Raw genomic sequence first — 27,891 nt, 5'->3', positions numbered from 1 at the left:
AATTATGAGATCCCTCAAATTAGTTTACCACCACCACCAGAAATAAACGGAAACAAGAAAACAAAAAAAAAGCCTTAAGTTCCTTACCATAGTCTCCATAGTTCAATGTGATCTGGCTCCTGTCACATTCCTAACACACTCCTGGTTCAGGCCTAAAACTCCAGGTGAATTGGCCCTCCTGCTGCTCCTTGAACAGGCTACATCTAATTCCCACCTTAGAATCTTTGTCCTGTATTGCCCTGTCAGGAATGCTCAGCTCTGTCTCTAGAAATTCTTATAACTTACATCTCCATCATCCAGCCCCACCCCGGCTCCAATGGTATCTCCTCAGTATGATCTGCCCTGCCCACTCAATCTAAATCACAGACAACGTTATCACTTAACAAAACTGATTTTTTACAGCCCTCTTCAAAACACAAAGAAAATCTTTTTTCACTTATTTACACTTGTATCTGTAAGCTGCCCCTCCATAGAACGTGTATCATTGAAGTCAGAATCTCAAGCAGAGGGTGAGCACTTGATGCAGCATCTGATGGCTGTGTGGGACACCACATTCCACACTGGAGTGCCTGGTTTTCCACTGAGTCCCCACTACTCTTTCCAATTCAGCTTCCTGCTAATGAACACTCTGAGAGGCATCAGCTGATGGCTTGGGTACTCGAGTCCCTGCTACCCATATGGGACACCGAAACTGAATTCCAGGCTCTTGGATTCAGTCTGGACCAGCGCTATACAGGCTTTTGGAGAATAAGGCAGCAGATGTAAGATTCACCTCTGTCTCTCTCTGCCTTTCAAATAAGGTAAATTATGTAAAATGTTATTAAAAAAATAACATTTTAAATATAAAAGAAAAAAAAAGAATCACTGTTTTGACTACTCTATCTCCTGGCACCTAGAACAGTGCCCTTGAAATCTACCCTAGGGGCTGGCACTGTGGTGCAGCGGGTTAACGCCCTGGCCTAAAGCGCCAGCATCCCATATGGGCACTGGTTCTAGTCCCGGCTGCTCGTCTTCCAATCCAGCTCTCTGCTATGGCCTGGGAAAGCAGTAGAAGATGGCCCAAGTCCTTGGGCCCCTGCACCCATGTGGGAGACCTGGAAGAAGCTCCTGGCTTCGGATTGACACAGCTCTGGCCGTTGCAGCCAACTGGGGAGTGAACCATCAGATGGAAGACCTCTTTCTTTCTGCCTCTCCTCTCTCTGTGTAACTCTGACTTTCAAATAAATAAATCTTAAAAAAAAAAAAAAAAAAAAAAGAAAAGAAAAGAAATCTACCCTAGCAATACATTCAGTGGAATACTTCTTGAAATAATGAAATTCAAACATTTTACTCAGGAATCCTCACTTATCTTTATCTGTTTTAAAAGCAAATATGATAATTTCTTATGGAAATACCTCTAGCAATTCAAGAATTGTATGCATTACTGCCACAAAGTCACAATAAAAATTACAAATTATGAAGTTCTACCATGTAAAACACCTTAAAAAAATCATAATTGGTAAGGGCTAGAATATTACAATGACCCAATTTGGGGACTGGTAATTTTATTAAAACCAACAAACAGGAGCCAGTACTGTGGTGTAACAGGTAAAGCTGCCACTTACAATGCCAATATCCCATACTGACACTCAAGTCCCAGCTGCTCTACTTCCAATCCAGCTCCCAGGTGATGGCCTGGAAAAAGCAGTGGAAGAGGGCCCAAGTATTGCCACCCACATGGGAGACCTGGAAGAAGCTCCTGGCTTTGGCTTGGCCCAGCCCTGACCACAGTGGCCATCTAGGGAATGAAACAGTGGATGGAAGATCTCTCTCATTCTCTCATTCTCTCCCTCCCTAATTCTTTCAATTAAAATAAATAAATCTTTAAAAAAAAAAAAAAACACAACAACAACAACTAGTTTCATTCCTGCTGCCATGGAAGGGTTAGTAGGTTTCTTTAAAATGTAAAAAGCAACAAAAGCCACTGAGCAAGAAAGCTTTGTTAACTTGAATTTCACCTAGATTAGTTGGCTATGGTTTCATGTGGCCAGTTTTTTTGGTTTTTTGTTTGTTTGTTTTTTTAATGTTTATTTGAAGGACAGAGTTACAGAGAAAGGGAGAGACAGAGAGAGAGGTCTTCCATCTGCTGGTTTGCTCCCTAAATGGCCACATAGGCTGGAGCTGAGCCGATCCAAAACCAGGAGCTTCTTATGGGTCTCCCACACAGGTGTAAGGGCCTAAACACTTGGGCCATCTTCTACTGCTTTCCCAGGCCACAGCAGAGAGCTGGATTGGAACAGAAGCAGCCAGGACTCAAACCAACTGGCTTTGGTTCAGCCCAGCCATTTGGGGAGTGAACCAGAGGATGGAAGACCTCTCTCCCCCTCCCTGCCTCTGCTTCTCTGTAACTCTGCCTTTCAAATAAATGAATAAATCTAAAAAAAAAAAAAAAAAAAAAAAAAAAACACACACACATGCAATAGCCACCATCATAGACATCTCAACTGGTTAAGTTTACACAATTCTGACTGAAAAATTGAAGTACAGCAAGCATTCTGTTGCATTCGTACTACAACTGTTGTACCCAGATCACCTGCAGACAAGTTTTTCAACAAGTGGGATGAGACTCAGAGCATTTCCTCAAGTAACAGGAGATGAAACATGACATTACCATTATGATTCTGAAGACAATCAAAGCAATGGCTACCAAGAGGTAGAAGTGGTTCGGTCCAAGCAAAAGCAAGAGTAAAGGTTATGGCAACAGTTTTTTTTCTTTTTTGAATACTTAAAGCATGTTGCTTGTTGATTTTCTAGAGGGCCAAATAATGAAAACATGTGTTTATTGGTGTTTTGAGAAAGTCAGCCAGTGCTTTAACATAAAAACACCCAGGAAAGCTTCAACAAAGAGTCTTTCTCCACTACAACAATGTTCCCACTCATTCTTTTTCTTTTTTTTTTTTTTTTAAGGATTTACTTATTTATTTGAGTTACAGTAAGAGGGAGAGACTGAGAGGTCCCCCTAAATGGCTGAAATGGAAGGATGGGGAGATTCTAAGCCAGGAGCCAGAAGCCTCCTCCAGGCCTCCTACATGGGTGCAGGGGCCCAAGCACTTGGGCCACCTTCCATTACTGTCCCAAACCATAAGCAGAAAGCCGGATCGGAAGAGGAGCAACTGGGACAAGAACTGGCACCCATATGCGATGCCAGTGTCCTAGGCGGAGGTTTAATCCACTATTCCACAGTGCCAGCTTCCCCCAATTCATTTTCTTAAAACAAGGGCAGGCACAGGCATTGTGGTGTAGGTTAAGCAATTGTTTGGGGTAGCCACATTCCATATATGAGTGCTAGTTTGAAGTCCTGACTACTCCTTGTCAGATAACTTCTGCTAATGTGGTGCCCGGGAAGGCAGCAGATGATGACCCAAGTATTTGGGTCCCTGTCACACACAAGGGAGAACTGAATGGAGTTCCTGGCTACTGGGTTCAGTTCGGCCCAGCCCCAGCTGTTACACACTTGGGAAGTGAACCAACGGATGGAAACTATTATCCTCTAATCTCCGGTTGCTCTGCCTTTCAAATAGATAAATGATCTTGGGGGTGGAGGTGGGGGTTAGTGGGAAATCAATCCACCTTCCATTCCTAACTTGGCTACTCCTGACATTTTTTTGTCTTGTTTCCCAATCTTATCTCTAAGGAATATCCACTTTTTCTTCAGTTACTCATGTAAAAAAAGACTGCACTGACATGGCTAAATTCCCAAAACCATCAGTTCTTCAGGAATGGGCTAAATGGCTGCTATCATCATGCAGCAAAGTATCTTGAACTTGGTAAGGCATATGTTGAAAAATAAAATTTATATTTTTAATTTTTATCTTTACTTTGATATCTTTTTTTTTGTTTGAAAGGCAGAGTTACACAGAGAGGAGAGAGGGAGAGATCTTCCATCTGCTGCTTCACCCCCAAGATGGCCTCAATGGCCAGGCTGAAGCTGGGAACCAGAAACTCCATCTGAGTCTCCCACATGGCTGCAGGGACCCAAGAACTTGGGCCATCCTCCACTGCCCACCGAGGAGCATTAGCAGGGAGCTGGATCAGAAGCACTGCCATTATGGGATGCCAGCAGCTCAACCTGCTGTGTTACACTGCTGGCCCTTATCTTTACCTTTTAATTTTTCTACAAAAAATCCCCTCATATCATGTTCCTAATATACTTATCAAAGACAGGTGAGGATATTCATGTTCTGGTGTCTGTGTTTAAAAATTAGCTTCAGTATGCAAAATACAATCTAATACCACTCACAGGGGCCTTATAGCTGTGAAGCCAAATCTGGATATTTTAAAGAAAAGGAAAATATATGACTAGAACAATGAGAAGAGAACAGGGCCAGGTCTTCTCATTTAGTTTTGTTTACTCTACAGCACTGCTGCTCCAGCTTCTAACATGAATACAAATCACATTAGGATCTTGTTAAAATACATATTCTGACTTAGTGAATCTTCACTGAAGCTTCAAATTGTATTTCTAACCCTAAAATGATGCTAAAATTGCTGGCCCTAAGACTATACAGAGTAACAAGGGTCACAATATTTTATAGGTGTGCAATATGTAAATACTATGCATTTTATTTCACTTCATGTAGTCTACAACAATGTTAAAGAAAAGTTTCAAGCTAAACTATAGTGTTTTATGCTTCCTGGAAGACTGCTAACTGATACAAAAAACAGAACTCTAGTCTACCTATTGAGGATTCTATGTAAAGTACAAAAAAAAAGTAGAAAATGTTTTAAAATGTTCACCTGACATACAACTAGTTAGAAACCACTGCTCTACAGTGATCACCAGTCATCTGGCTGAGCTTTTTATAGCTGTGCTGGGTTTCACCTTCCAGACTCACGCTGCCTGCAGGCTAGGTAAGAATACAATGAAACAAATTCCAATATTTTTTTGACAGACAGAAGCAACTATTAGCCAATCCAGTATTAAAAGGAAAATTTTTCAATTCATAACTTGCTATTATAAACTATTATTAAGAATTATAGGAACCAGTGCTGTGGCCTAGTAGGTTGGGCCTTCGCCGGTGGTGCCAGCACCCCATATGGGTGCCGGTTCTAGTCCCTGCTTCTGCACTTCCTATCCAACTCTCTGTTGTGGCCTGGGAAAGCAGAGGATGGCCCAAGGGCTTGGTCCTCTGCACCTACATAGAAGACCCAGAAGAAGCTCCTGGCTCCTGGCTTTGGATCAGCCCAGCTCCAACCGTTGAGGCCATTTGAGGAGTTAACCACAGGATAGAAGACTTCTGTCTCTCATCTCTCTGTAACTCTGCCTCTCAAATAACTCTTTTAAAAAAATAGAATTTAGGCCGGCGCCGCGGCTCACTAGCTAATCCTCTGCCTTGCGGTGCCGGCACACCGGGTTCTAGTCCCGGTCGGGGCGCCAGATTCTGTCCTGGTTGCCCCTCTTCCAGGACAGCTCTCTGCTGTGGCCCAGGAGTGCAGTGGAGGATGGCCCAAGTGCTTGGGCCCTGCACCCCATGGGAGACCAGGAGAAGTACCTGGTTCCTGCCATCGGATCAGCGCAGTGCGCCGGCCGCAGCGGCCATTGGAGGGTAAACCAACGGCAAAGGAAGACCTTTCTCTCTGTCTCTCTCACTGTCCACTCTGCCTGTCAAAAAATAAAAAAATTAAAAAAAAATAAATTTATAAAGTTAAATTTCTTTTATAAAATTAGAACTACAAAGCAAATTGCAAAAATAAAAACTTTAAAGATTCCAGAAAATGACCTATTAACAATGTCAGTTATCAAAGACTTACCCTCATAACCCTTTTGGCAAAAAAAAAAACATCCTAAAATATCCAGGATTTAAAAAATTCTTTAAACAGGCCGGCACCACGGCTCACTTGGTTAATCCTCCACCTGCAGCTCCAGCACCCCAGGTTCTAATCCCGGTTGGGGCACCGGATTCTGTCCCAGTTGCTCCTCTTCAGTCCAGCTCTCCGCTGTAGCCCAGGAAGGCAGTGGAGGATGGCCCAAGTGCTTGGGCCCTGCACCCACATGGGAGACCAGGAGAAGCACCTGGCTCCTGACTCTGGATTGGCGCAGCGCGCCAGCTGTAGCAGTCATTTTGGGGGTGAACCAACGGAAAAAGAAGACCTTTCTGTCTAACTCTACCTGTCAAAAAAAATTCTTTAAACAGTATACAATGTAGTTTATCTCTTTCCTCCATTACTATCAAATCAGGAGACAAAGATATTTTTCCTGTAAGATTTACATATTATTTTCCACTTGAAATCTACTGTTTCCATAGAAACTAACACTGATATCACAGAATTTCTGCTGTTCCCACTTAAAAGGACACTGAGGTTCCAAAAAAATTGCTTTTATGCATTCATCTAAATATAAATAAAGCAAAATATAAACTAGATTACTCTAAGTATATAAACTTTCCCAAAGCTTCTCATTAAATATTAGCCAATTCTTAAAACATATACTGTGTGTGAGTGTAAAGTATTTAAGGAAAAAAAAAAAGCCTGATGTTAATTTAGATATTTTAGATAAAGTTGCAGTTTATAAAGTCAGCTTTCTTGACTAGTTAAGAGAAGCTAAAATAAATGGCTTGGGGCTCCAAGTAATAAGACAGAAAATCACAAACATGATATTTAGATTCTGCAAGTCCTCGCTAAAGCCCTAACATTGGGGTTCTTCTCCATTTTTTTCTAAAGAGTAATCTTGCAGAAAATCTCACCTCAAGTCGAGATATAAAAAGGGTCTTAAACCTACCCTTAGGTATTTATGGGGAAGGAGAGAATGGGAGGGAAATAAGACTTTTGTTCTGTGGTCCAGGTTTTTAAAGAATAAAAGCACACAATCCTAGCATATTTTTTTATTTTCATATTTTAATATTTTTAGCTTAACCTTTTTAGGTACTTGTTTATACCCTAGATGAATTTTTTAACATTTATTTATTTATTTGAAAGTCAAGAGTTACACAGAGAGAAAAAGAGAGGCAGAGGCAGAGAGAGGTCTTCCATCTGCTGGTTCACTCCCCAGTTGGCCACAATGGCCAATCGGAAGCCAGGAGCCAGGAGTTTCTTCCGGGTCTCCCAAGTGGGTGCAGGGGCCCAAGGACTTGGGCCATCTTCTACTACTTCCCAGGCCACAGCAGAGAACTGAATAGGAAGTGAAGCAGCTGGGAATCAAACCAGTGCCCATTATGGGAAGCCAGCACTGCAGGCAGTGGTTTCACCCGCTATGCCACAGTGCAGGTCCTATCCTAAGGGAGTGATATGGTTCCTTGTTTATAACTACATACGCAGAATAAAAAAAACAAATGGAAAATCTCTATATATATACTCTATGGAACTCTGCCTTTCAAATAAATAAAATAAAATCTTAAAAAAATAAAGAAAGAAAGAAAAACAAAAACAGGGGCTGCCACTTTGGTGTAGCAGGTAAAGTTGCCATCTCAGCGCCCATATGGGCGCCAGCTCCAGGTCCAGCTGCTCCACTTTCGATCCAGCTCCCTGCTAATACACCAAGGAAAGCAGCAGAAGACAGCCCAAGTGCCTGGGCCCCTGCACCTATGTGGGAGACCCTGAAGAAGTTCCTGGCTCCTGGCTTTGGATCAGCCCAGCTCTGGTCATTGCAGCCATTTGAGGAGTGAACCAGCAGGTGGAAGCGCTCTATCTTTCCTGCTCTCCTGCTTGCTCTGTGTCTCTGTAACTGTGCCTTTCATATAAACACGTTTTTTTCTTCTTTTTTTTTTCTGGGCCCCATTTTAAATCTTTAAAAAAAAAAAGAAAAAGAAATCAGGTCACAAAAGAATACATATTTGAACCACTTACTAAAATCTGTTAAATGGAGCAAAATACTACATATTATTTATGAACTATATACATATATAAATACAGAATTGGGAAAGTAGGAAACACACAGACCACCTTCAGGACAGGTGTTTATCTATGGAAGGGTATTGAAAGAATCCTCCAACCATACTCTAACATTTATTTCTCTTTTCAAAAGGATTCAAGGGGCCAGCGCCATGGCCCACTAGGTTAATCCTCCACCTGTGGCACCAGCATCCCATATGGGCACCAGGTTCTAGTCCCAATTGCTCCTCTTCCAGTTCAGCTCTCTGCTGTGGCCCAGGAAAGCAGTGGAGGATGGCCCAAGTGCTTGGGCCCCTGCACCCACGTGGGAGACCAGGAAGAGAGGCACCTGGCTCCTGGCTTCGGATCAGCGTAGCTCCAGCCATTGCAGCCATTTGGGGAGTGAACCATAGGATGGAAGATCTTTCTCTCTCCCTCCCTTTCTGTCTGTAACTCTGTCAAATAAATAAATTAAAAAAAAAAAAAAAGAATTCACACCACCATGGCAAATATTATATATCGAATGTATGCAATGGCACTTGGCCATCTATTTTATCTTATCCCTCTGTGTCACTTTTCTAAGTTTGAAATATGTTACAATTGTGTTTAATGAAACATTGTAAGTTGCCTCTGAATTTACTTCCCCAAGGAAGGCAACTTAGATTTATGGAATGACACAATGTCTTTATAGCAGCTCTAGGGAAGTAAGCCTCAAAACAAAACGACCCTGAGACTTAGCTATTAACCCCATCTCAGGGAGAGGAGATGTGCGCATTCAGGAAACATGTTTTTAAAAATTCAGGATTCTGCAGCTAAGAAGTGCTACAAGTATCAAGACCTGTCCTTTTACTTTAAATCAATGCCGTTTCCACATAGCAAACTTCCTTTCAGTGTTACAGAATAATTCTTGTAAAGATCAATCATTGTTCTCCAGTGATATAACCAAAGTACGGATACTCAAATTAGTCCATGTTTTGAGTGATGCTTATATTTTAAAATAAATCCCTAATATTAGCTCATCTCATCTATTTTCCTGAGTAAAAAAATACAAGTTCAGAGGACGAGTGGGTTTAAAAGGCTTGTTTTTGTTTGGGAGAGGTGGACTGACATCTGGTGTTTCAGATTTTTAGCTCCCTAAAACTGGATTAAGGAACAAAAATTAGAATAACCAAAATAATCACACCTACAGATACACATCCATTCCTTAACAGACAAGATGGGGGGTGGGTATTTGCTACTGAATTGTCAATTCAACTTTAATGTAGTTATAATGCATCCATAAATATTTACTTAGCCACAGCCACACAGTAAAACAGTAAGCCAAATGCACACCAAAGCTTAAGAACTACCACCTGGTGGCTTGCTCAGAATAAAGATTCTTGGGCAGCACTGTGGCTCAGCGGGTTAATGCCCTGGCTTGAAGCACCGGCATCCCATATGGGCGCTGGTTCGAGACCCGCTGCGCGCTGGTTCCAGACCTGACTGCTCCTCTTCCAGTCCAGCTCTCTGCTGTGGCCTGGGAAAGCAGTACAAGATGGCCCAAGTCCTTGGGCCCCTGCACCCACGTGGGAGACCTGGAAGAAGCTCCTGGCTCCGGATCGCACAGTTTCAGCCATTGTGGCCAATTGGGGAGTGAACCACCAGATGGAGCACCTCTCTTTCTCTCTTTCTCTCTGTGTAACTCTTTCAAATAAACAAATAAATCTTAAAAAAAAAAAATTCTTGGACCCACCTTCGGGGTCTGATTTGTGCATAAGTAATGATGCCCAGGAATCTACATTTTAAATAAGCACCCCACTAACAACCACCAAATTATCATGAGGAGGAGGTAAAAGGACTAAAATTGGAGGTACATAGGCCTTTATTCCTTAAATAAAAGTCACTCAACACCTATGACATGGAGCTAGGAACTGGAGATTTAGTAGTGCACAAAACAAACAGAAACACAGAGAAAGAAAATTCTGGACCAGCATGGCATAGTAGACAAAGCGACAGGCTACGATGCCAGCATCTCATATGGGTGCCAGGTGTTCCACTTCTGATCCAGCTCCCGGCTAACATGCCTGGGAAAGCATCAGAGGATGGCCCAAGTACTCAAGTCTCTGCACTGGGATGAAGGTCCAGGCTCCAGGCTTCAGCCCAGCCCAGTCCTGGCTCTTGCAATCATCTGGGGAGTGAACCAGTAAATGGAGGATCTCTCTCTCAATCTCTCATTCTCTCTCTCTCTCTTTCCCTCCTTCTTTCCCTTTCTCTCTTTTTGGAACTCTTTCAAGTAAATAAGTCTTTAAAAAAAAATCCTGGGGCCAGCACTGTGGCGTAGCGGGTAAAGCCAACACCTGCAGAGCCAGCATCCCATATGGGTGCCAGTTCAACACTTGGTTGCTCCACTTCAGATCCAGGTCTCTGCTATGGCCTGGGAAAGCCAGAGAAAATGGCCAAAGTCCTTGGGCCCTTCCTCCACATGGGAGACCTGGAAGAAGCTCCAGGCTCCTGACTTCAGAATGACCCAGCCCCAGCCGTTGCAGCCATTTGGGGAGTGAACCAGCAGATGGAAGACCTTCTCTCCTTCTCTCACTCTCTCTCTGCCTCTGCAACTCCACCTCTCAGATAAATAAATCTTTAAAAAAAAAAAAAAGTGTAGATATTGATTGGAGGGGCCAGCAATGTAGTATATGTAGTGAGCTAAGCCTCTGCCTGTGGGGCTGGCATCCCATATGGGTGCTGGCTGCTCCTCTTCTGATCCAGCTCTCTGCTATGGCCTAGGAAAACAGCAGCAGATGGCCCAAGTCCTTGGGACCCCATACTCTCACGGGAGACAGGAGGAAGTTCATGGTTCCTGGCTTCAAAAGGCCCAGTTCCGGCCATCAATGCCATTTGGGGAGTGAACCAGCGGACGGAAGACCTCTCTCTCTGCCTCTGCCTCTCTGTAACTCTGCCTTTCTTTCAAATAAATAAACAAACATTTAAAAAAAAAAAGACATTGCTTGGGAGGCTGCCATCCCATAACAGAAAGCCTGCTGCCGATGATGGCTCAAGCATTTGAGTCCCTGCCACCCACACAGGGGACCTGGATGGAGTTCCCAGTTCTGCCTTCAGAATTACAGGCATTTGTGTGAATCAGAGAATGGGAGGTCTGTCTGTCAGTCTCTCTCTCTGCCTTTCAATAAATAAATAAATAAATAAAAAGTTTAAAGGTGTAGGCTAAGAATGCTGGGCATTACCCTCAAAGGGAGCCACTGAAAATTTGGGAAGAGAGGAGTGATAAGATCAAAGCTGTACTACAGAGGTAAACTGAAAGTCATGAGTGAATCCTAAGTGTGATGAGAGCCTAAAAACAGGGCGATGAGATAGAAGGCAACTGCAAGAACTCGTGTATTAAATGAGAAGTCCAAGTCAAGACGTTGACAGTAAAAATGAAAAGGGGTGCACTCAAGAGCTAGTTCCTGAGACAGCCTTCTTTGGCTGAGGCAACAGTTAACGTTAAATTATTCTACATTTTCTATAGACATTCTCTTTTCACATAAGCCTTTATAAAGCAACATGTAATACATTTCCATTTCCAGAAGTATTTTTTGGCACAGTGACTGCAAGGAATCCATCAGAACTCCAGGTTTCTTTGACTCAGGCAAATAGTTAATCATTCCTTTTTGGCACAAAAATTACCTTAGTGGAAGTTCAAGCTATAAAACTCACAAAAAAAAATAAATAAGCTATGAAACTTGGGATAACCAGTTAGTAAGAGTCATGCACACACATACACACACACACATCCAAACTTAAATTTAGACAGGGTTATCATAACAAATCTCAAAAACAGACTTGCCAAGATTCTGGAAATAAGACTCTAAATTCTATTTTACCACATCTCTCTACCTCAGATGACTGCTACAGCAACAGTTTAAAAAAAGAAAAGCACTCGCTCAAATTCCAGACTTGGCTCAACACAGGCAAAATTCTTAGTACAAGAGCAGCTGTAAAATGAAGGGAATGGTGCCAAAAACAAACATCCTTCCAACTAGATAAAATGTGACTAATTTGAAAAAACAAAAGGTAAGAAAGTGAGAGCTTCCCACTACAGTCTCCTGTCCTTTCCCTAGTTTGGCAATTTTACAGCTCATGTCAGGATTCCTTCTGGTAAATAAATACACACGCTCAAAAATGGGTAGGGAGAAACACATCGCCACAGTTTTTAAGTCACATCTTGGGCTACTTTTTCCAGGAATTATCCAGTTATTTAAATCAATTCTTTGCTCTGCTTGGTTACTGAAAAACAGCTCATATTCTTTTTATTAAATATGCTCTAACTTCATTTCATCTCTCAGTTACCTCTATCTAACTGCTTTAAAATACTTTGTAAGCATCCTTTTAGATTGCAAATTCTTAGAAATCAGGGACAAATGCTTAAAATTACTTTGTAAAAAGGTTCCCATACTTCCTTTATATCTCCAAATCAGTAGTGCATCCTATGAAAGTGCTTTGCTCTAGACGATCCACCAGTGCACTCTTCAAAGCTTAACAAAACCCACTCTCCTCCATGATATTTTCAACAAAACCAGCAGGCAGTAATTTCTACTTCTGAACTTACAAATCTAAGAATAAATTTAACTCACAAGTATTCATGAAGTTTAAATGACCTCCAGTTTACATGAACTTTTGGAACATGTATTGCCACACTTTTGTATGCACATATTCATTACAAGCAACTGAAAAGCCTTGTTATAAGGTAAGTACACAGTATGTCAAATAACATCAAGGGAGAAAGCAAGTTCTGTGTCTAAGTATAGTCCTCTTTTTGCCTGTCCCACTCCCCTCTCAAATCCCAAATGAAAGCTAATTCCAATCCCTTACGTTTTCTCCAGCCCTCAAGAGAAGGGACTTTATCTTTCAAACTTCTGAAGTAGGTTTTTTAATTAAGGAAACTGAGTGCTCCTAAGCTTGCTTTCCTTCTACCACACTACTGGGCACTGGGCAGATGCTCATACTCTGGCAATAAAATGAGAGAATTAGGGCAGGTGCTTGGTCGTTAAGATGCCCCCTGGGACGCCGACATCCCATATCAGGGTGCCTGGGTTTGAGCCCCAGCTCTGCCTCTGATCCCAGCTCCCTGCTACGGCATATGCCGGGAGGCAGCAGCTCATGGCTCACGCCCTTGAGTCCCTGACACTCCTGGGAAATTTGGGTTGAGTTCTGGGCTACTGGCTTCCATCTAGCCCAGCCTTCACTGTTGAGGGCATCTGGGGAGTGAACCTGTAGACAGGAGTTCTGTCTCTCTCTCTCTCACTCTGCCTCGCAAATAAACAATAACAACGACACAGGCATTTGGTACAGTGATTAAGATGTCCACAACCTGAATTTGAGTACCTGGGTTCGAATTCCAACCACCACTATTCCAACTTCCTGCTAATGTGCACCCTGGGAGGCAGCAGGTAATGAATGACTCAAGTACTTGGGTCCCTGTCACCCCATGGGAGATTCACACTGAATCAGCCAACTATTGCAGGCATTTGGGGAATGAACAAGTGAATGGGAGATCTCTAAGTCCACCTGACTCTCTCTTTGCCTTTCAAATAAATTTTTTAAAACTAAGAAAAAAATTTTAAATAAAAAAATTATAGAGATTATACAATCACGTGGTGAAATACGATATTAAATGAAAAAGCAAAATATAGAAATGGGCATTTGGTATAGTAGATAGGATGCTGGCACTTCCAGCTACTCCACTTTAGATCCACTTTCCTGCTAATGTGAACCCTGGGAGGTAGCAGATGATGGCTCAAGTACTTGGGTTCCTGCCACCCACAGAGCAGACCCGGATTGATTTCTGGGCTACTGGCTTCAGTCACAGCTGTTGCAGGCATTTGGAAGGTGAACCAGCAGACACATGATCTCTCCCCTCTCTCTCTACATCAAAATAAAATAATGAAGATTTTTTCAAAAGCACATTAACAAGGAGATCTCAGTTTGGGAAAAAATTAAATTAGGTATTTAAAAATAATAAACACTAAAATGCTAACAGTGGTTACCACTAGACTGTATTTTTCTTTTTTTTAAATTTGTGATTCCAAAGTATCTGCAGGGGCCAGTGCCGTGGCATAGCGGGTAAAGCTGCCACCTACAGTGCCAGCATCCCACATGGGCACCAGTTCAAGAGCCAGCAGCTCCACTTCCTATCCAGTTCTCTGCTGTGGCCTGGAAAACCAGTAGAAGATGGCCAAAGTCCTTGGGCCCCTGCACCTGCGTGAGACCCAAAAGAAAGCTCCGGGCTCCTGGCTTCGGATCAGCACATTCCGGCCATTGCGCCTAACTGGGGAGTGAACCAGCGGATGGAAGACCTCTCTCTCTCTCTCTGCCCCTCCTTCTCTCTCTGTATAACTCTTTCAAATAAATAAATCTTTATATATATATATATATATAGAGAGAGAGAGAGAGAGAGAAATATCTGCAAAGACGTCTCACTTTTGAAATAAAAAAAATCCTTTTTTATTTTGGGGGTATATGTGGGGGGGGGGGGCAGTGCTAGTATTGTGCTGCAGAGGGTTAAGCCAATACTTGTGTCTTTGGCATCCCATATCTGAGCACTGGTTCAATCTCAGTTGCTCCAGTTCCAATCCAGCTCCCTGATAATGCACCTGGGAAAGCAGTGGAAGATGGCCCAAGTGCTTGGGCCCCTGCCACCAATGTGGGAGACCAGGATGGAGTTCCTGACTCCTGGTTTTGTCCTGGCCCAGCCCTGGCTGTTGCAGCTATTTCAAGAGTGAACCAGGGGCGCGCACCCCAACCCCGGAGCCGCCGCGTGCCATGGCCAGGCTCCAATAGGGTGCGCACAGCAACAGGAGCCTCGTCGCCTGGGGCGGGGGCGGGGGGGGGGGCCTGCGGGTGCCCCCGGAAGTGAATGTGGAGGCCGCACACAGGCTGGCAAAAAAACAAAAAAAGAGTGAACCAGGGGATGAAAGATCGATCTCTCTTTTTCTCTCCCTCCCTCTGCTTTTCAAATAAAGAAATCTTAAAAAAAAAAGCCACTTAGCTTTTAGGTAAGAACAACCACATTATCCAAATAAACTTAAAAGCTGTGATCAAAAGCCCTGCTCAATAACAAATATAGATGTAACTTAAAGGAAGCAAATCTCTATCATAATACCTACTTGTAACAAGATATTTGGTATCAGCTACATCACTAAACTTTCCCACGAACTGCTAGCCTACTTCAGAATTTAGCTATTTGGGGGAAAACAACACACAAAGTACACTGCTATCTTCCTGCAATAATATGGCTCTCAACTCTAAACACTGTCTTATCTATTTAAAAATTAAAGTGCTGATGGAAATAAGACAGCAATTTCTGAAGATTTAATAACTGCTTTCAAAATATACTTAAGAACAAAGGTGATTTTCCTGTCAAAACTTCTCTCCAATTTACCAGTTAAAAAAAAAAAATCACCCCTCTCTGGCAAAAATGAACTGAATCCAACTTTTGATATCCCATAAATCCATTCATGGATATGAAAACAGCAGCTCATTTAATGTGCCACTTCCCACCTCCAAAGTTTTTTTTAATAGGTTTTAGTTTCTGAAGTGCCTGTACAGGCATCATCCCCTTAGTTATAAAGACTCTAAGTTTGATAAGGTAGATATCAACCACCAGGAAGGGAAAAATGTGACAGATAAACACTAGAGATCTCACATTAAAATCCAAGTCTCCATTCTAAACGCATTCTGAAGATAACAGGAAGCTTACAGGACGCCAAAGTTTTTAGTTAGGAGTAGGCTTTTGGTGTGGAGGTTAAAACAACTCCCGGAAGCCTGCGTAGCATATCGGGAGTACCTGGCTTTGAATCCAGACTCCATTCCTGATTCCAGCTTCCTGCTTAATGTGCACCCTGGGAAGCAGCAGGTGCTGGCTCACGTAGTGGGATTCCTGTCACCCACAGTAGAAGACCCAGACTGGAGTCTTGGCTCCTGGCTTCAGTCTGGCCCAGCTTCAGACTGGCATTTAAAGAGTGAAGCAGGGGATACAAGATACAAGATATCTCCCCACCCGGGCTTTCTACTTTTCAAATAAAAAAATTAATTTTACAAATTTTCGTTTTTAATTACAATGTTGAAGATATCATTCTAATCACAACCCATGACTCTAATACAAAAGAATGAATGAATGAAGGCAATAAAAAGGTTTTAATTAACTTCACTCTCAGTGGTGATTTCAAGGCAATCTTTTAAGGTATCCCTGTACATACCAGATCCAAATTCGATTCTGCAGATTTGTCATTTAAAAAGTTGGTACAGGGCCGGCACTGTGGCATAGGGATAAAGCCACCAGTCTGCAGTGCCAGCATCCCATATGGGTGCCAGTTAGAGACCCAGCTGCTCCACTTCCTGTCCAGCTCTCTGCTATGGCCTGGGAAAGCAGTAGAAGATGGCCCAAGTCCTTGGGTCCCTGCACCCAAGTGGAAGAGCTGGCTTCAGATCGGCCCAGTTCCTGATGTTGTGGCCATTTGGAGAGTGAACCAGTGGGTAGAATCTCCCTCTCAATCTCTCTCTCTCTCTCTCTCTGCCTCTCTGTAACTCTACCTTTCAAATAAATATATAAATCTTAAAAAAAAGTACACTACACTTTGAAACTGACTAATCTTAAACTAAGAATCTTATAATTCGAATAAACAAGTCCAGAAAACTACTTTGTAGCATCATTGATTATCTTAAATGCATGCTTATTGAAATGAAGATAGTTAAGAAGCATGAATACATATATTTATCTTAGTTTAAAATTTGAATTCAAGCCAGCCATTCTGAAAATTTTTAGTTCAAAATCTCACCCTAACCAGAAATTATGGTAACAACTGCTTCCAATAGGATAACTGGCACCAGGTTAAATGAATACTCACAATAACCTTATCATGAATATATTATCAGCATTTTAAAAATAAAGTTAAAAACTTGCCCATCACCCTGAGCCAAACTAACAACTCTGTCAGAAAAAAAAATCAAAACTTTTGATTGCAAATATAAACATATAATAGCACAGGTAGTTAAACTGGCACGTTCTTACATATACTACTGTCTTACACAAAGAGACAGCTTAACTATAAAATGTTGCAAAACACTTATACCTATCATCTGCTTCCACAAGAGGGCTGTTATGAGATAATTACCACTACTACATACGACAGCTTCAAGCCTGAGAGCTTAAGTGAAGTCACGCAGCTTTTGATTCCTCGTTCTTTTCCCACTGTACCATCTTCCTTCTTGATAAAGAAACACTGCCACCAAAAACAGCATTTTGTAGTAAAAGACGACATGTACCAGAGATCCCAGAAAAGCAACTTTCATCAGTTACACACTATTTAGCCAACAAGTTATTATATTGGCTAGCAAAATATCCAGTTAGCTACTAACTGATATTTTGGTGTCAATCATGGGAACACAAGTTGTATGAATAATTTTTATTAAACGGGTATGTTAGCAAGGGAATTCTCTAGATTCATATTTTACTTGTACTGGCCAAAAGGTCAAATCCAAAATTAGTCACATTATCTCTAGGGAAAATAGAGGGTGTATGAAATTAGTCTTTCATGACTTAAACATTGTTTCTAGTAGCTATCATCTGCCATAAGACAAATTACTACATAGCCATTTGTCCCAGAGTAGGCAGTGAAGGTGACTGCTTCAATACACACATTCCTTGCAAAATTACCCAACTTTAGCTATATGTATATACAATCAGGGACACGGGTATGCTTACTGGTAACCTGAAAAATTAACTGTAAAATAGTTATTTTGGCTTTGAACTTCTGAGCATTCCATGCTTCTTCATGTCTATCCAAGAACTGTTCTACTTCCTTCACTAACTGTACTTCTTTCTACAACAGCCACCTTCTCTCTTCCTTTTTTAAAGATTCCCACTCCACTCAATGACTTGCCTCACCTTTTTTACTGTACAATTTTCTCTTCCCATCAGTCTGATCGCAAACTTCACTTACACTAGATTTTACTCAGCCACCTCTAATTATATGTGATAATGTCCACCCAAGAAGGGTCCTTAACCTCCTCCAAAGTTTAATGAGGAATAAGGGTGCCTCAGAACCATATGGGCACCGGTTCAAGTCCCGGATGATGCACTTCCGATCCAGCGCCCTGCTAATGTGCCTAGGAAGGCAGTGAAAGCTGGCCCAAATCCTTGGGCCCCTGCACCCCATGGGAGGCCCAGAAGAAGCTCCTGGCTCCTGGCTTTGGACCAGCCCAGCTCCTGCCATTGCGGCCATTTGGAGAGTGAACCAAGGGATGGAAGATTCTCATTTATTCATTCTCCCTTTCTCTCGCTCTCTGCCTTTCAAATAAATAAGTCTTTACCAAAACAAACAGAAGTTTCTATGACTGTGAACAAAATCACACTCACTCTCTCCAATGGGAACTACAACTTCATTCTCTCATAGGAAGGCTTCAGGAAGTAAAACAAAACCAGGACGTTGGCCAGCGCCGTGGCTCATTAGGCTAATCCTCTGCTTGCAGTGCCGGCGCACCGGGTTCTAGCCCCGGTTGGGGCGCCGGATTCTGTCCCGGTGGTTGCTCCTCTTCCAGGCCAGCTCTCTGCTCTGGCCCGGGAGTGCAGTGGAGGATGGCCCAAGTGCTTGGGCCCTGCACCCGTATGGGAGACCAGGAAGAGAGGCACCTGGCTCCTGGCTTCAAATCAGCACAGCGCACCGGCCGTAGCAGCCATTTGGGGGGTGAACCAATGGAAAAGACTTTTTCTCTCTAGCTCTGCCTGTCAAAAAAAACCAGGACGTTGCACATGCCTTATAAAAGTACCAAGTATTACCCTACTGCCATCATGTTTTCAGGCTGGTGTTTTCTTCTGGATGTCTCTCCAGTTTTACATCTATAGAAAAAGAGGCCAGGGCTGTGGCACAGGAGGCTAAGCTTCCACCTGCAGTGCTGGTATCCCACGCGGGCGTCTGTTTGAGTCCTGTAAGCTCCTCTTCTGATCCAGCTCCCCGCTAATGCTCCTGTGAAAGCAGCAGCAGATGGCCAAGCCCTTGGACCCCCGGCACCCACGTGGGAGACCAGGAAGAAGCTCCTGGCTTCAGCCTGGCCCAGCCCTGGCTGTTGTGGCTATTTGGGGAGAGAAACCAGCTGATGGAAGATCTCTCCCTCTCCTTCTATCTCTGCCTTTCAAATATAAATAAATAAATCCTGAAGAAAAAGAAATCTATAGAAAAAGTCCTCACCTGTTCTAGACCACAGGTAGCGTGAACAGTAAATGATAACAACCTTATTCAAGTAATTAATCAAGTCCAGTTATTCTATGTTCACATCTATCTTCCTCATGGTGAATGATGTCCACATTTTCCAGAAGGTGAATAACATACCTGAGCTCTGAAAACCCAAAATGACTACAAAATCAAAATCCATTGTGTGTCATCAAAGATAAAAAGGAAAACCCCGGGGGGACTCTCCTTCTGCAGAGCTGTAAATCATTACCGAAAACAGCTTAACTTCTCCTCTCCGCTTCTGACTTTGAGAGCCTGCAGTAAAGCTTTCCTAAAATCGTATGTGTCAAAGAGAACTGCCAGCTAAGCATAGACAATTTTTTCACACATTTTTAAAATATGTCTTGAACTCCAGCATCAAACTAGTTGTTCATCAGTGTTTCCTGGTATTCTGAGCAGCTAATATTACAATTTTGGGAAAGTTCTAACAATTTTAAGAAAGTTACTTTTACTTGTGAATACTTAACAATTATCTTAAAGCCAAAATTTGAAAGGGAGAAAAAAAAACCACCCAACATATATGCACTCAACTTAAGGCCAGAACCTCATTTCCATTCATGGTTAATTTTCTCTATAATAAATCCCTTGGCTGTAAGGCACCTACTTCTCCCCAAGTTCTCTCACAGAATTTCAAAACCCTTTACTAAATGCATTTAATCACACCTACAGAAACCTATAAACCTACAGTCAATCAAACGAGAGCTTACTTGCCTTCGGAAGGTCCTACATTCCTAGAGTGTTTCTCCCGGGTGAGAAAGCATCTTGCTACTGAACTACTTGAGTGACACCTGACTCATCCCAACTCTGCTTCCTCAGAAAGCAGAGGGAGACAGAGTTTCTACACAAACACAGACAAGTCCCTAGTCCTTCCCAGCCCCGTTCAGACTTCCAACAGCATTTCTAACACGATGATTTGGTTGTTAATGCAATAATGGGTGACTCAGAGCAAATTAGCAGGTTCTGGGCTGTTTTAGGCAGCCATTGGGTAGGAATGGCTATCATCAAGTGAAGGTCTTCTTCCCCACCAACGCCATCTCAAAAATAAATAAATAAAAAGCCAAAAACCTATCAACCTATCATAGCAGACACGAGCATTTAATGAATGCTGGGCTCTAAACAGTCTCAAGAGTCTCATCTCTTTTCAATGTACCACAGGATAAAAACGATGTTCATAACCATGACAGAGTCAGAAATCTATGCTTCTCCTAATAAGGCAAATAACAAAACATTCTGGAATGACAACTAAACTAGGGTAACTTAAAAAAAAAAAAAATCACACACACCTCTTCCCCTAGGGTCCAAAAGAGCTGAATTAATCCATCAGCATTCCAAAGCATCTAACTACTCACAGAAATCCCAAGGAGCGCAGATGTGAGGGGAAACCCATCCGATAGTATTTTTGTTTTGCTACAGAGGGCTACCGTTTCTATAACCGGTCAAGTACTGTGGTTGGCAGGCAATAAAAATAAGCTTTATTTTCTTTTTCTTTTTGTCTCAGCAAAACTCGAATTTGTCATCACCTAAAGTATGGTCCAAGGGCTACCATGGAAGATGAAGTCTACTTCCAATAAACTTTCCTAGTAAAGTTGCAGCCTTGTGGTTAATATTCCATCGAAATGCTCTAAACTTAACCCAGCAAAACCTTTCTCAGATTATGAAAGGAGAAATCTAAAAACACCAGATCACACTTAATGTACCTGATGTATTCTTTAATTTGCCCACACTTTCCTGACTGTAGGCTTCGGCGAGGCATAAAAGCCTTGGGGTAAAAAACTTTATGCCTTCAACTACCTCGAAAATTCTCAATCAGGATTTCGTGCGTTCAATTCACAGCAACGAAAGATCAAATGCTAAGCTCCTAAAAATAGGGGTGTCAGGAGCGAGAGAGACACACACAACCCCCGGCTGCCAACGCAAATGCGTCTTCGAGGGGGCAGGGGCGCTCCTGGGACGCATACAGTAGGAGACAGTAGGAGCTCACATTCAGCAAAAACGGGGAGCGAGGGGTCAGGTGACTTCACCCCGGACACCTGCGGTCTGATCGGGCCTCACTGGCGTCCGAGGAACGAGTAACCCCCGCACTCACAGCCCACGGGGACACCTAGACCTGAGCCTGCAACCCTGGCCACGCGCGACTCGCGCGAACCGGCCCCGGGCCGAGGAGCCCCGGCCTGCGGACTGCGGTCCCCTCCAGCAGGCTGCCCGGGGAGCTCGCCAACCTGGCCGCGAGGTGACCGCTCCGCCCGCCTCCTCCTCCGCGGGGCCCATCAGTGAGTGCCCGCTGGAGGACGGGTCGCCCCGGCCGCGTCCCGAGCGCAGGCGCCGCCGACCTCCCCGCTCCCCGCGCCTGCGGCCCCGGCTCAAGGCCGCCCCCTCAGGTCGGGGCGGACACGGCTGCAGCCACGCGGCGGGAGAGCGGGCAGGGGGCCGGGCCGGGCGCAGACGCGCGCGCCGCCCGTTCGCCCGACAGCTGCCAGCTGCCAGCTGCCAGCGTCCAGGCCCCGCGGGCCGCCCTCTCGGGCCGCGCGCGGCGAGAGCACGGGGCGCGGCCGGGGCTAGGCCCAGCGGGCAGACGCGACGGCGGGAGGGGAACAGAGCCAGCCGGAGACTCCGACCCCGCCGCCTGCGGCCGGTGCCCGCGAGCCCGAGCGGCCCGCGCCCTCACCCCACCCGCGCCCTGCGGCCTCTGCCAGCCGGCCCGTACCTAGGGAGGTCGTGGACGAGACGTGGTTAACCTCGGCGCTTGAGTCGCTGGTCCGCCGCCGGCGCCGCAGCCCCTGGTGCGGCTGCTGCCTTCGCGCTGCCTCGTCCCCCTCCGCCATCTTGTACCGATTTAAAATTAACTCCCCACTGACGTCAAACGCCGCCGCCGCTTTATCAACCTCCCGGGAGCCGGCGGGGTGGCCGGCGGGTCCTAGCGCCGCCCCGGCCTGCCCCCGCCCCGGGCCGCCCGCAGGCTCCCTCGCTCCGCCCCCGCAATGCCGCCGGCCGCTGGCTCTCCGCCGCCGGCCGCTTCTGCGAGGAGCGAGGGAATCCGCGGCCGCCGCCGCTGCTGTCCCACGCCCCAGCCTCGCGGATCTCAGCGCCACACCCCCTGAGCGCTGGGCGGGCCTGTGTAGACCGAGAAAGACCTCTGGAGGGCCCGGTGCCTCCTTCCCAGCCCAGTCACCCGGTTCTGCCCACCGCTCCCGTGTGAGGTTGATTGGCGCCCGCACGTGCCGTGGCTCTGGCACTCTTTTCTTCTCCTCATCTCCACAGCCTTAGGCCCGCCCCCCGCACCCCTCCAGCTGTTGCTCGTGCCCGGCTTTTCTCTTGGTCTTTGCTGCCCTCACACAAGTCTGTAAGGCTATCCTTTCCCGTCCGCGCCCACCCCCAGCTCCGCATCCACTCCCCCGGCTTCTTAGCAGTCCATGCCGTAGCCCTCCTGCTCCTGGCTCTGGGGGGAGCAAGCCCAGAGCTGGGGCGGGGAAGCTGGTAGCAGGTGCTTCCCCGACTGTGATGAGCCTTCTTGTGGGGATCAGTAACATCGTGTAGAAAGTTCAAGTCGCTTTTTAAAAAATCAGTGTCGTCCCATGGAGGTGTCTGGGACATGGTACCTATTTCCTTAGATTTTTCTTTTTAAATCACATCACCAGCTGCTTCCGAAGTTCCTTCAGGTGTCCGAATGCTTGCCTTACCCAGTCTCGTCATAAAAGTCTAAAAACCACAGCCTTTCACCCTGCGAGATCCCATCAGGGACCCTCAAGCGTTAAGGAGATTCCCCAGACTGAGCTGCTGGCCCATTGGACTCCGAAGTGGTTCCTTCCCACTACCGGACCCTGTTAAGCTCATAGGCTGCACCTGCAGTGTCCGGAACAGGTCCAGCTTCCCAACTCCAAGAGGATGAGCCCTGGTCCCACGTTCACCTGCAATCGCTCCGGTTAAAAGCCTTCCTCCATTCTTCCTCTTGAATTTCTTATCCCAGTGATACCTCAGGGTTACTCCAGACCCTCTCCTCGCCTGCCCTCCGTACCCAGCAATCCCACGGGAAGTCACTTCCCGCTTGGGCGTCTCTCCCCCTGCTCACCTCCTCTCCAGCCCATCAGCCCTTCCTGATTCAGGCCCTCATCATCTCCCACCTGACCTGTTGCAGTAGCCGCCCATGGCTGCCCTTCTCCCTTGCTGCCTCGGCACAGCAAGTCTGATCCTGCAGTGTCTCTGCCCCGGATGACGCCCAAACTCTGGAGCAGTGGACAAGGACTTTCTTGATTTTTGGCTCCGTCTGTACACGGAGCCTCATGTTTCCCCACACAGGCCTCCCTCCCTTCACTCTCTTCCTTCAACAAATATAACAGGATTCTTAGAGGACCAAATCAAATAACACATTGAGAACGTGTTCTTGACTGTAATCAGCTAACATGTATGAGATGTTTCCTGTCCCAGGCACTGTTCAGAGTGATTCGCGGGTGTTAAATCACGGAGCCGTAACAGCAACCCTGGGTTAGAAATGCTGTTAGATGAGAGAAACAGAGGCGCCACAGGCGACCTGCCCTGCCTCTGCAGCAGGAATGGCTTTGGAGGCAGCAGTCCCCACGGTGACAGTGCTCAGGCTATCGGTGAGTTTCTGGGAGGCAGAATCCTTTCAGATGGCTTGTCCACAGCACGGCCTCTGGAGTTCTGTCTTCAGGCAATGGGAAGTCTATCAAAAATAGCTATTTCTGTGGCATAACAGGTAAAGCCACCGCCTGCAACACCAGCATCCCATATGGGTGCTGGTTCAAGTCCCAGCTGCTCCACTTCTGATCTAGCTCCCTGCTAATGCACCTGGGAAAGCAGTAGAGGATGGCCCAAGTCCTTGGGCCCCTGCACCCGTGTGGGAGACCCAGAGGAAGCTCCTAGCTCCTGGCTTTGGATTGGCCCAGCTCTGGGCAGCATGGCTGTTGAGGAAGTGAATCAGCAGATGGAAGACATTCTCTCTCTCTCTCTCTCTCTTTCTCTCGCTCTCTCTTGCTCTCACTCTCTCTCACCCCTTTCTGTCACTCTGCTTTTCAAATAAATAAGTAAATCTTTTTTTTTTAAAAAAAGCTATTTCTACCAAATGTGAAGTCTTTAATGCTAAATGGAAAAATAGATAAAAGATATCCATGGACAATTCACCAAAAAAGAGTTATAAAAATTATTTTTGAACATATGAAAAAATGTTCGGTTTAACCCATTAAGAGACACACCGACTGAAGCAACCCTGAGACACCATGTCTCAGGTTGGAGGAAATCGAACAGCGTGCCACAGCGAGTTAAGCTACTGCTTGGGAGACCCAGCATCCATTGTCAAGGTGCCTGGTTCAAGTCCCAGCTACTTCATGCTTCTGATCTACCATCCTGAGAGGCAGAAATGGTGGCTCAAGTACTTGAGTCCCTGCCACCCACAATGGGAAACCCAGGTAAGTTCCTGGCTCCTGGCTTCAGCCGACCCGCTATAGGCATTTGAGGAGTTGACTATTGGATAGAAAATCCCTTCTCTCCCTCTCTCCCTCTCTCCCTCTCCCTCCCTCTCTCTCTCCCTCTCTCCTTCTCTCCCTCTCTCCCTCTCTCCCTCTCCCTCCCTCTCCCTCCCTCTCTCTCTCCCTCTCTCCTTCTCTCCCTCTCTCCCTCTCTCCTCCCTCTCTCTCTCCCTCTCCCTCCCTCTCTCTCTCCTTCCCTCGTTCTGTCTCTGTCTCTCTCTGATTTCCATTAAATAATCAACCTTGTTAAAAGTTTATGATTACATTTTGCTGGTAAGGATAAGGGACACAAGTACTATCAAGCATTGTTAATGAGAATGCAAAATGGTAGACCCCCGTGGAAAGGAATTTGACAATCTCCAGTAAACCAACTTTGCTTTTATGGTTCCACTTATCAGTCTCATTTCTGAGTATTTACCCTGAAGATACAACTCTAACACGAGGTTATTTATTGCAACATGATTTGCAGTTACAAAATATTGGAAACTATCTAAATGTTCAAACATAGATGATTAATTAAACAAACTAGGGAGCACTTTGCAGCTGTTTGATCTTTTCCAAACAAAAATCTCTATGAATCAATATATTTCTGAGAGAAAGTTAAATGGAAAAATAAAGGGTTAAAGAGTGTATTTTGTGAGAAAGAGAAATAACAAAATATACATATGTCTACTTATCTGTCTGAAAAGAAACTCAGAAAGATTAACCAGAAAACAGTAAAGTGAGGGCCCACCATGGGCAGAAGGAACATAGGAAAGTGACACTTCTCTGAGTGTACCATTTGTTTAGGGTTGACTTCTGGAAACATGCTCTACATGATCAAAACAATTAAATCCACAAGAATGGGAAGGGAGAGCTGATCTTAACAATATCTAAAATCAATAACACAACCACCCTGGGCAGAAAAAATAGAAAGACAACTAATGCAATTTACAAACATAGTATGAGACCATAAATATTTCTCAATCTTGGTCAGGGTCAGGAGAGTAGAATAGCAAATAAATTCAGAACTTTTTTTGGTAGGCTTGTTTTTATAGAGGTGGAGGGAAAGCAATTGTTCACTTACATAATTTTTAAATTTTTATGTGCTTGGTTTTTTCACTTGAAAGGCAGAGAGAGAGAGATCTATTTATCTATCTATCTGTCTGCTGGTTCATTTCCCAAATGCCCAAAACCTCCGAGCTGGGCCCAACCAAAGCTGAGCGCATGGAACTCAAGTCAGGTCTCCCATGTGCAGGAACCCAGGTATCTACTAATGCCTCCCCGAGTGCATTAGTAGGAAGCTGGGAAAAGAAACTGCGCCAGAACTTGAACTCAAGCACTCTAGTAAGGGCTACAGGCATTCTGAGCCATGTGTCAACAGCTGCACCAAAAGTCCATCCCTCTACACTTAGATGTTTTATAGGATTGAGCAAATGAGTGATGGGCCAATGTTGTTGATTTATTTATTTGAAAGGCAGAGTTACAGAGAGGCAGAGAGAGAGAGAGGGAGGGAGGGAGGGAGGGAGAGAGAGAAAGAGAGTTGTTCCATCCACTGATTAACTCCCCAGATGGCCAGAGCTGTGCCGATCCAAAGTCAGGAGCCAGGAGCCAGGAGCCAGGAGGTTCTTCCAGGTCTCCCACATAGGTGCAGGGGCACAAGGACTTGGGCCATCTTCTGCTGCTTTCCAACACCATAGCAGAGAGCTGGATCGGAAGTGGAGCAGCCGGGACTCGAACCAGCACCTTTATGGGATGTCAGCACTGCAGGAGGCAGTTTTACCTGCCAAGATGCCATAGCACCAGTCCCTAAATGGGGAGTATTAATATGGACTTGAGACTTCTACAACATGAATATGTGTGTGCAGGCAAGAGAAACATACTCATGTAAATGTATAGGTATACATATCGATGTATATACCTGTGGGGAGCAATTCGGACTAGACTAAGTTACTGGAATTAAGACTTATTCTATGCATCTGCTCTCCCACAATATGGCACTGGGAGAGGAGAAAACAGCTTCTACGCAGCTGCCTCCAGTTCAGCCAATAAACTGTAGGACTTGCTCCTGATTGGAGAGCAGCGTACTCGGCGTGTGGGCAGCCGAGTTAGGATTGGCAGAGGAGGACTATAAAGGAGGAGAGAGATGGCATGCACCAGGAACATCTAAGGGGAACATCTAGCTGAAGGAACACCTGTGCAGCCCCCGAGACGAGCCGGCCGGCGGTGTGCCGCTCCCCTGCGGAAGTGGGGAATGTGGCCAGGGGGAACTGCCCTTCCACGGAGGTGGAAGGGATAGTAGCCAACCCGGGAAGAACCAGCAGCAAACCCGGGGAGGGCCGAGCAGACGAAAGAACAGCGCAGGGTCCTGTGTCGTTCCTCCACGAAGAGGGGGAGCGACATATACCAAGTTTCAAATTTTGAAAAATGGAACTAAAAGGTTTGTTTTGGTGCAGAAAAAAATTGAAATCCACACATACAAGGGATATTCAAAAATTTAGTGGAGAATTTGTATTATTCCATCTCCCCATGACTTTTTAAAGTACCTTCACACATGTTGTATGATTATTTATATATCCTGCATATGTTTTCTAATTTTGTTCACAAAAAGGGTCTTTAAGGAAAGGTACCCAAGTAGCAGTGGTCATACCTAGTGCCCAGTCTTGGCCTCTGATATAATTCCCTACTAAGAGGAATCAGAAGTATTGAGAAATGACTGATTCCAGAGTTCGAGCAGAGGTACAAGGTGAGCACGATTTCATTGGCAGAATGTGATGAAGTATTCAAAAATTAGTGAGGCATGGCACAAAGTCACCTTCAAGGGGCTCTCCATGGCCACACTTGGAACAGTGAGCTGTGATGGGTGCAACTTCCTCTCAACCATTTCAAAAACATAGTATGTGTCTACAGAAAACGAGATAGGGGAGAGAGGGAAAATGAAAAGCTAAAGCAAATAGGGCAAAATATTAATACAGGAATCAAGACAAAGAATATACAACTGTTCCATGTCTTAGTCTTGATATTCTGTAGGTTTGAAATTATTTCCAAAAAAGAGAGCTTAGGTTTCTTTTTTTACTTCAAACATGTAAAAATAAAATGTAAAAGGAGCTTTTTTTTTAAGGGAAAAACATCATATCCCTTTGATGGGTAAAAACTCCATCAAAACTGACGCTCCCAGAGGTTAGTGTTGTGGCGCAGCAGGTGAAGCCAACCCTTGCAACAGCCACATCCCATATCAGAGTACATGGATTGAGGCCTGCCTCCACTTCCAATCCAGCTTCCTCTTACGGCGCCTGGCAGGCAGCAGATGATGGCCTAGGTAC

The 27,891-nt window shown here is 44.9% G+C and overlaps 1 protein-coding gene across 6 annotated transcripts in view; it reads right to left on the bottom strand.

Annotated features, from left to right (window-relative positions):
• Positions 1–21,961, bottom strand: part of ATL2 (atlastin GTPase 2) — a 58,645-nt gene extending 36,684 nt beyond the window's left edge. For all 6 annotated transcript variants that reach the window (XM_002709913.6, XM_002709914.6, XM_089326540.1 and 3 more), the window contains exon 1: positions 21,814–21,961. In XM_002709913.6, the coding sequence (XP_002709959.1) occupies positions 21,814–21,931 (118 nt within the window). In that variant the 5' untranslated portion in view covers positions 21,932–21,961. The remainder of the gene's footprint in view (positions 1–21,813) is intronic.
• Between the last annotated feature and the right edge of the window lie 5,930 nt (positions 21,962–27,891).

This window comes from Oryctolagus cuniculus, chromosome 2, assembly GCF_051225735.1.
Source record: "Oryctolagus cuniculus isolate XC-2025 breed Fujian yellow rabbit chromosome 2, ASM5122573v1, whole genome shotgun sequence".
Lineage (NCBI taxonomy): Eukaryota > Metazoa > Chordata > Mammalia > Lagomorpha > Leporidae > Oryctolagus > Oryctolagus cuniculus.
The sequence above is the reverse complement of the archived record's forward strand: the minus strand, read 5'-3'. Positions and strand labels throughout refer to the sequence as shown.